Consider the following 9,932-nt stretch of genomic DNA (forward strand, 5'->3'; position numbering starts at 1 on the left):
AAGGAAAGACAGTCACTTGATAATGTTTTGAAGAAGCAAGTGAACAGATCCAAGCGGAGGTTCACTTCTCAGCTGCGACCCGGTTTCTATTCGACATATTCTTCTCATGTTTATAGTACGTCCATGTTGGAATATTTATGATATATATTTGACCGGTGCACAAAGTTAGAACTTGTTTTAACCTAGCTGTTTTGTTTTACCATCCATCCTACCAGGTATGTCTTCTAACTCAGTTACTATCGTTACTCAGTAGTTTAATGTTTGCCTGTTGCAAATGGTTAGCGGGGGAAACAGATTTGCGCTTGTTGTTAATGATAAACGCTGACTGCCTATAAACTCACCTCTTAACTCGTTTTTTTTCCAGGAGGAGCCGCGATTAGGTTCGACACCTTTAGCCATGCTGGCTGCGACGTGCAACAAGATCGGGTGCCCTTCTCCATCCGCGATCTCGGATAACACGTCGTCCTTTGGTAAGGGATTTCACCCGTGGAAGCGCGCCACGGCTAGCAGCTGCAGTCTGGGCTCGGGTTTATCCTCCAGCTTCGGTGTGAGCAGAAACGGCGGCGCTCTGGCGGACTCGTTCGGTGCGAGTGGCACAACGGCGTCCAGCGCTTTCTCACTGACACCAGGCGCCTCCTCCAACTCCCATCTCGGCAACGACTACCCCGTGTTCCAGCCACCGGCGTCGAGCGCCTCTCAGGAAGCCGGCCATCAGCCCGTGTTCATCTCCAAAGTGCACGCCAGCGTGGACGGCTTACAAGGCATCTACCCGCGCATGAGCGTTGCGCACCCGTACGAATCGTGGTTCAAGTCGTCGCACGCAGGGCTGCCGACGGGTGATGTTGGGGCCACGAGCGCTTCCGCCTGGTGGGACGTTGGAGCGGGATGGATTGACGTTCAGAACGCCAACGGCGCCGCCGCGCTGCAGACACCGCTGCACTCAGGAGGACTCCAATCGTCTTTGCATTCGCCGCTGGGCGGCTATAACTCGGACTACTCCGGTTTGAGTCACTCTGCTTTCAGCACAAGTGCGTCGCCACACCTGCTGACCGGCGGCCAGCACATCATGGACGGCTTTAAGCCTGTACTCTCTTCCTACCCGGACTCGAGCCCATCTCCCCTGGGCGGCGCAGGAGGTGCCCTGCTGAGCGCGGCCCCGTCTGCCTCTCTGGCTGGCTCACCCAGGTCATCAGCGCGCCGCTACTCGGGCCGCGCCACGTGCGACTGTCCCAACTGCCAGGAGGCAGAACGCCTGGGACCTGCGGGTGCGAGCTTGCGCCGTAAAGGCCTTCACAGCTGCCACATCCCCGGTTGCGGCAAAGTGTACGGCAAGACATCGCACCTGAAGGCACATCTGCGGTGGCACACGGGCGAGCGGCCTTTCGTGTGCAACTGGCTCTTCTGTGGCAAGCGCTTCACGCGCTCCGACGAGCTCCAGCGGCACCTGCGCACGCACACAGGAGAGAAGCGCTTCGCGTGCCCCGTGTGCAACAAGCGCTTCATGCGCAGTGACCACCTGAGCAAACACGTGAAGACCCACAGTGCAGGCGGCTCTGCGGGCTCTGGCTCAGGCGGCAGCGGTGGCAAAAGGGGCAGTGACACCGACAGCGAGCACAGTGGACCTGGCAGCCCTTCATGCAATTCCCCCGACCTTCTGCAGCCCGCAGAGGCACTTCCGTCGAGTATGAACGGCCGCGTCAACTCCCTCGATTAAACTGCTTCAAATGACTCTGGATTGGAAGCGGCAGGGTTCGTGACCTTCACAAACAAGGTCCTGACGTTTACTAAGAAATAACCGAGGAGCCAGCTACACTTCGACGTTATCAAGACATAAAGGTGATGATAACGCAAAAAAGTCAGCTTTGGCCCGGACAAATCCTGTGACGCAGTTGCGGGAAAGAAGAGAAAACTTTTGAGGAAAATCTGGGCACAAGACGAATTTGCTCCAAAGGCCCATGTTAATGGATTCATGTTGGATACAGTTGAATTCGTTAAATCCAAGTTTTGAAATGTCAATCAGCGAAAGGGCCAGCAATGTTTCGCTTCTGTTCTGTTTCCTCAAAATATAACAGTGGCACTTTATTCATGTGAACACTCCATGAAAATTCACGTGTGTGGCAACAATAATTAAAAATACGCTGTAATGTTGCCAAGTCTTTTCGTTCAAATTAATTTCTTTAATATTGCAACAAAAAAAAACAAAACAAAACAAGAAAACAACAACAAAAAAAAAACATAGCATATATGTCGCACACTGGTCTTTATTCAGGAAGAATACAACAGCTGACAATATTTGTATGAAATTTACTTATTTGCTATAGCTGAAAAACGAATGTACATATTGAAACTGTATAGAATAGTTTAGAGGATTATTACATACCTGTGTAAAAGTTTGGGTAACGTATTGTCCAAGATACAATTTTGTATAGTAGCTATTTTTAGTTGCATATTGACTCTAGTAAATATATTAAATTGTATGGGAGTGCATTTTTTTTTGTCAAGACGTCATATTTATCCATAAATTGGACTTTTTTTTATGACTGAGTCGCGCTTTTAAACTGTAAAACTGAAAAGATCGAAATGAATTCGGTGTTAAATCGGGTTTTATATCATTTATGTCAGCATGCACATGTGAGAGGAACGCTCAGTTCTATACCTTTTCCCTCTAGAAATGGCTCTCTCTGTCAAAGCCCCTCAATAAAGGCAACATGGGTTAAGTTTACTATCAATTTGCACTTTATCTCAGTTTCTTTCACTACCTAAGTCAAGCTGGAAAAAAAAGAAAAGATAAGAAAAGAAAGAAGTCTAGCCAAAAAAAAAAAAAATATTTCAATTACTTGTAAATAAAGACACCAAGAGATAGGAGGATATTTATCTATTTCTTTTGTAAGAAGAGTATAGTCTTGTCTCATGCAAATGAAACATATCCCATATAAAATATGGGGCAGCTTCAGAGATATCGCATGAAACACACAGCCTACTTCTTCAAATTTAATGAACAATATTTTAAAATCCATTAACCTACAGCTAAACCAGGAATGTTTTCCACACATTTATTTTCTTCTATTAAAAACAAAATTTCTAATCTTGCATCTAATCTATAAACTGCACAAATTCCTCACTTACTTTGTAGCAATTCGAAATTGGTTATTTATTAGATTATTAATCCAATTCTTAAATTAAATGCTGTGCATTGATTTACAGGGAAATTAGAAGAAAAAAAAGCAAAAAAAACTATAGGCTACGACTTTTTCTTTTAGGGTTGCAAATCTATTTGGTGTTGTCTTTTCCGTGTTGTTAATTGTAGCTTTTGGTTGAATATTTTCTGCCATATTCTGTCCCGTTTCATCGAGTCACCGTGTGTGAAAATGATGGAATCATTTGACGCCGTGTCGATTCATTATGCCTCTGAAACTAGAGTCATTTTCCTCATACTGATCAAAAAGAGAATATTATAAAATTAATTGAAAAACACTATATATATATATATATATATATATATATATATATATATATATATATATATATATATATATATATATATATATATATAAACAAAAACAAGTAGGCTGCACACGTAGGCTGTGCTGCGTATTTTCATCGATGCCCCATGAAAATATTCGATCATATGGTTGGTAGTTTGTAACGAATAATCTGAATATCCATGAAAGTTTGATCCTATACCTTATAGGCGTGTAAAAAGTCTCAGTGTTTATTCGTAGGCTATATGTATAAAACAATTAAAAGAATAAGTCAACGAAAAAAATTGTCGCTATTTAGCTCATTTTTTCTGCTAAAGTAGATTGTTTACGGGTCTTTTACAAGGTTCTCAAAGTTTATCTTGTTTCTTTGTTCGAAGTTAGATGTGTGTAATGGATCAACTGATGAGTGTGAAGGAAACGTGTTTTAAATGCGGTACCGTAAGGTAACAGCGCCCCTCTGCGGCCACAGACCGCTATCGCACTCACACTGTTTAATATGTCAGAAGGTACAATGTGGTAGAAAGATACAAAGATCGACTCACACTGACTAAAAGTAAAGGGGGGAAAAACAGATTCAGTCACCATACAGGCCGGGTAAATTACACGCTGGTTAAAATAATAAATAAATAAAATAAAATAGGCCAACGGCTGCATGCTACGTTTAGGATACACACTGCGTCAACCAGAAAAGGTCTGAAGTAAAATAAATCAGCTGCAACTTCAAGGAATATAAGTTTTTGTCCACAGTTAAGTTAATTTATAATGTAATTGAACCTTTCGAAATTATATATTTTTATTAATAAGGCATTATGTAGGCAAAAATGTCTCTTTTTTAACGTGTGGTTTGGTTTGCTAGCCAATATTAGCCTGTTGACAAAACGTGTGCTAGATAACTTATAGCTGAAGTTGGATTCTTGTGATAAATAAGAGAAAATTGTCTTTTGTAAGAGTAGTTTAAATTTTATATAAATGTTATAATGCATTTCTACATTTTTACAGTTAGGATTAAGTTCCTAATTTGGGGATGCTGTAGAAATATTTACCTTACTTGTTAAAGTGTAGAGTATGTAACACCAGTCTATTTCACGTGGTGTTCTCTATGAAACATTTTTATATTATGTCATAATTTAAAATATTCATGAAATAGCATCCACTACCAATCAATGTACACTTGATCAGTAGTGTAACATCAACGTCTCCAAACACTCCTTTGACAAAATCCAGAGTGTATGGAACAATACAGCAGTTATTAAACTGCCTGAAAATATCAGTAATTCAATATCCCAATAACATAAATGAAGATGAGTTCAGAAATTGTCATATTCTGTTCATATACTATTATATAGGCCAAGTTGAAGGTTTATTTACTGATTAACATTTTTGAAAGGAAATTTCAATAATTTTGAACAATTTACAGTAGCCTTTCCTAGTTTCTTTGGTACAGTATAAAGCTTCTGCACTTAAAAGTTGCATTTGTAGTTGTTATCAGTAAACACCTATATCAAACTGCTAGCTAGAACTTTCAAACATATATTGTATTGTAGACAGTATGATGTGTATATAGGTGACAAATTAAAGGAAGAGACAACATAACATAAAGTGGTGGGCCAACACTAAACTCCAGAACATGTGATTTGGCATAAGGTTCTATAAGTCTCTGGAACCATACTGGAGAGATGAACACCATTCATTCAAAAGATATTCACTCAGTATACCATATCATATTATTTTAATCATATTTATAAAAAACAATTTGTGAGCATTCAGTGAGCATGAAATGATCTCACTATCTATTTATCTATCTATCTATTGCAACCATGGTTGGTATTGCATTTTAACAATTTTCATGGTATAATTATTAAATAAATTGCATAAAATGATTACCAATTCAACTTCAAAACATTTCTGGTTGTGAATCCATTTTTTCCTAGAGAAGAGCAGAAAAGGGTATTTTGAAGGCAATCTGGTGGAAACAGTTGACAAAGCAAAAGCATTAGTCAAAAGCATTTTGAAATGGCCACAATAGAGTTCTTAGGGCCCTGTCCCTCTTTTAATGTGTTGAATCATACTGTTTTATGTTTAACTTTAGTGCAGTTGGTAAAAATGGGTATGTTACGTAGAGATAACATGGTAGCAGAGAAGGTTAAGAAAATGATCAAACCTTCAAACATTTTAATAAAATGTATTAGATTTAAATATAGTATACCCACAGTCTTGACATGACAAAAGGAAAAACCCAAAGAATCTAAGGTGGTTTTAGTTGTATAGCTATGTAGAAAAACTAGCAAAGAACAATATTTAAAGTGTTATCTTTCATCCCCACAAATAAGATTAGTTTTGAGATGCTGTGCATCCCAGCACTGCTTTCTATCACCTGGGATTTCTTCTTCCACAAATGAAGGCAGAAATGAAGCTAGAAATCCCATGCAACTTTAAGCATGGTGTGTCTATTCAATATTCACAATTCTGGTCCTTTGGAGACTCTACACACAATATTTGATTCCCTGTGGGACTGCTCACATAACATAACCGGATCTTATTTCTTCAGATAATTGATAAACCTTTGATGAGAACACTGCTAAAGTGCAAATCTCAGAACCAAAAATACTGGGAAATAACATGTTAGAAAAGACAGTATAAAGTAACATTTTATAATTATTAGACGGAACTTAGAACAATTGCATTCTGCTACCTACAAGTGTGCATAAAACAAAAATCTAAAAGATTCTACATTCCTTGTTTGGCCATTAGCTGATTGTAGTTGCCATTCTCAACCACCTTGCCATTCTGAAAGACTGCTATGATGTCAGCATCCTGGATAGTGGTCAAGCCGAAGATGGCCGAGGATAATGCATGTCAAGCATCCTCCAGAGCTTTCTGCAGAATCTAGATGCCAGCACAGGGAGGAGAATATCTGATTATCTTTTTGAAAATTGTTACATGTAAAACTAACCTTAAAGACTTGAATAAAAGTATAATTATAAGCCCACTGCACATGCACATCAAGCAAAACAGAGTGAATCAACTTTTTTAGTTCAATCAGAGCCACCTAGTGGTTTATGTACAGTATATATGATTTATATTTAATATAAATCTGCATGATTTTATGCATTGCACTGCTGCTTATTTAATAAAATATCTGCATGATTTTATGCATTGTACTGCTGTCACATGATTGGCTGATTAGATAATTGCATGAATGTGTGGGTGTACAGGTGTTCCTAATAAAGTGTTCAGTTGACTATATATCAGTGTATTCATTTTAAGATCAGCCAATAGTGTGGCAGCAGTGCAGTGCATAAAATCATGCAGATATGGGCCAGCAGTTTGGGGAAACTGGGAAACAATGGGGTAAAAAAAATGACCTCAATGATTTTACTCATGGCATGATTGTTTGTACCAGACGGGCTGGTTTTCTATAACTGCTAATCTCCTGGGATTTTCATGCACAACATTCTCTAGGGTTTACTCAGAATGGTTCAATATAGAGAAAAAATCCAGTGCACGGCAGTTATGTGCACGGAAACGCCTTGTTGATGAGCAAGATCAACTGAGAATGGCCAGACTAATTCGAGCTGGAAGGAAGGCTACAGTAACTCAGATAACCACTCTGTACTATTGTGGTGAGCAGAAAAGCATATCTAAATGCACAACATGTCGAGCCTTGAGGGGGATGGGCTACAACAGCAGAAGAATACATCGGGTTTCAATTATTTCAGCCAAAACAGAAAGCTGAGGCTGCAGTGGGCACAGGCTCACCAAAACTGAATAATTGAACCAAAAAAAACGAAAAAAAATACTAATAATTTAAAAAAAGAAAAAAAAAAGGAGTAAAACATAGCCATATCTGATGAATCTCAATTTCTGCTGAGGCACACAGATGGTAGGGTCAGAATTTGGAGCCAACAGCATGAATCCATGGACCCAACCTGCCTTGTGTCAACAGTCCAGGCTTGTGGAGGTGGTGTGATGGTGTGAGGAATGTTTTCTTGTCACACTTTGGGCCTGTTAATATCAACTAATCATCACCTGAACACCACAGCCTACAGTGCTGTGAAAAAAGTATTTCTTCTGTTTTTGTGTATAGCTAAAATTAAACTGTTTCCGAAATTATAACTAAATCTAAGATAAAACAAAGGCAACATAGACATAACACAAAATAGAGTTTTTAAATGATAATTCTATTTGCTTAAGCAAAAAAATTTATCCAAGACCATCTGGGCCTGTGTGAAAATGTACCTGTCCCCATAGTTACTAATTCTCCAAATCTATGCAACTGCAGTGTGAACCTTCCCAGGCCACTACTGGCCACTATAAGTGACCTTCCAAAATTCCTCCAAAAGCACAGCAACTGCTCAAAGAGGACAACATCAGAGGAACTACAGGCCTCTTTAGCATCAACAAAGGTCACTGTCCATGACTCTACTATATCAGACACGGCAAAAATGACATCCATGGAAGAGTGGTGAGGTAAAAACCACTGGCTTGTGATTGCACCCAGTGCTGGTACCAAGGGTAAAAAATGGGAGGGTTGCATCAGGAAGGGTCTGCTGTGGCGACCTCTAATGGGAGCAGCTGAAAGAACAACAACACACCCTGATGATCCTCAAACCTTCTGGGAGAATATTCTGTGGATTGATGAGTCGAAAGTGGAACTGTTTGGAAGACAGGGGTACAGTTACATCTGCCATAAACCAAACACCAAATTCCACAAAAAGAACATCATACCTATAGTCAAGCATGGTGGTGGAATTGTGATGGTGTGGGGGTGCTTTGCTACTTCAGGGCCTGTGCAACTTGCATTAATTGAGGGAAATATGAATTCTGCTCTCTACCAAGAATCCTAAAGGAGAACGTCAGGTCTTCTGTCCATAAATTGAAAGTCAAGCGCAACTGGATTATGCAGCAAGACATTGATCCAAAGCCTAGGAGTAGGTTCACCTCTGAATAGCTCAAAAAAAGCTACATTAAAATTTTGGAGTGGCCTAGTTAAAGTCTTGAACCAATTAGGATGCTGATCCTAAAACTGCTCAAAAACCCTCCAATGTGGCTGAACTAAAGCAGTTCTGCAAAGACGAGTGGGCCACAATTCCACCACAGCGCTGAAAAAGACTGATCTCCAGTTATTAGAAGCATTTGGTTGCAGTTATTGCTGCTAAAGGTGGCACAACCAGATTTTAGAAGTTTTAGGGGGCAAATAGTTCTTCACATGGGTGATAGGTGTTGGATAACCTTTTGTTGCTTCAATAATAATAATTTTAAAAAAAACTGTACAATGTGTTTACTGAGGTTGCCTTTGTTTTATGTTGCATTTTGTTTGAAAATCTAAAACTATTTAGTATGAGATATACACAAAAATTGGGGGCATGGTGGCTTTGTGGTCAGCACGTTTGCCTTACACCTCCAGGGCCAAGAGTTCAATTCCTGCCACGGCCTTGTGTGTGTAGATTTTGCATGTTCTTCCCGTGCTTCGCGGGTTTCTCTGGATAGTCCAGTTTCCTCCCCCAGTCCAACGATATGCATTGTAGGCTGATTGGCATGTCCAAAAGTGTCCGTAATGTATTAATGGGTGTGGGAATGTGTGTGTGATTGTGCCTTGAAATGGATTGGTGTACCCCACCTTGTGCCCCATGCTCCCTGGGATAACGCTCCAGGTTCCTTGCGACCCAGTAAGCATAAGCGGTACAGAAAATGGATGGATGAATACACAAAATCAGAAGAAAACAGGATGGAGTAAATACTTTTTCACAGTACTGTATATGGTTCCCCCCAGAGGAATGACCTAAGAAGCCTTAAGGGTTCTAGTACAAATGAAACCACTGAAACGTGTGTGGAAATGTGAGCAAAACTCACACATTTAGGCTGCATTTTCTTATTGCAAGTGTCCAATGGCCAATTACGATTACAAAAATTTATATCCATATTTTGATCATTCAAAATTATATCCAGACAAACCAGAGGCCATTTAATGATGTTCTAAGGTCACCACACTGAATATTGAGGTGCATTCTCTATGTAAACTCTTGAGGATGAGGCTCTGTCTTTTCTTTATGCTGACAAGTTATCTGATTAAAACTACACTTACATTTATTCATTTAGCAGACGCTTTTATCCAAAGCGACTTACAAATGAGAAAAATACAGGCAAAGCGATATATCAAGCAGAGAACAACACAAGTAGTGCTACCATACAAGATCTATTAATAAGTTCCAGAAGAAGCAAAGTGCACAGAGTGGAGGTATAAGTGCAAATTTTTTAATTAAAAAAAATAAAAAAATTATGAGTTGGTTAGGTGTTCATGGAAGAGGTGGGTCTTTAGTTGTTTTTTGAAGATGGTGAGAGATTCTGTGGTCCGGATTGAAGTTGGAAGTTCATTCCACCACTGAGGAACAGTTAGTTTGAAGGTTCTGGAAAGGGACCTTGATCCATGCTGAGTAGGAACTACTAAGC

At 39.9% G+C, this 9,932-nt stretch overlaps 1 protein-coding gene across 1 annotated transcript in view; it reads left to right on the plus strand.

The window, feature by feature from the left end:
• Window positions 1-2,729, plus strand: part of sp8b (sp8 transcription factor b) — a 2,892-nt gene extending 163 nt beyond the window's left edge. The window contains exon 2 of the mRNA XM_017462468.3: window positions 365-2,729. Coding sequence (XP_017317957.1) covers window positions 365-1,714 — 1,350 coding nt within the window. The 3' untranslated portion in view covers window positions 1,715-2,729. The remainder of the gene's footprint in view (window positions 1-364) is intronic.
• Window positions 2,730-9,932: the final 7,203 nt, after the last annotated feature.

This window comes from Ictalurus punctatus, chromosome 1 (genome assembly GCF_001660625.3).
Source record: "Ictalurus punctatus breed USDA103 chromosome 1, Coco_2.0, whole genome shotgun sequence".
In the NCBI taxonomy this organism is placed as follows: domain Eukaryota; kingdom Metazoa; phylum Chordata; class Actinopteri; order Siluriformes; family Ictaluridae; genus Ictalurus; species Ictalurus punctatus.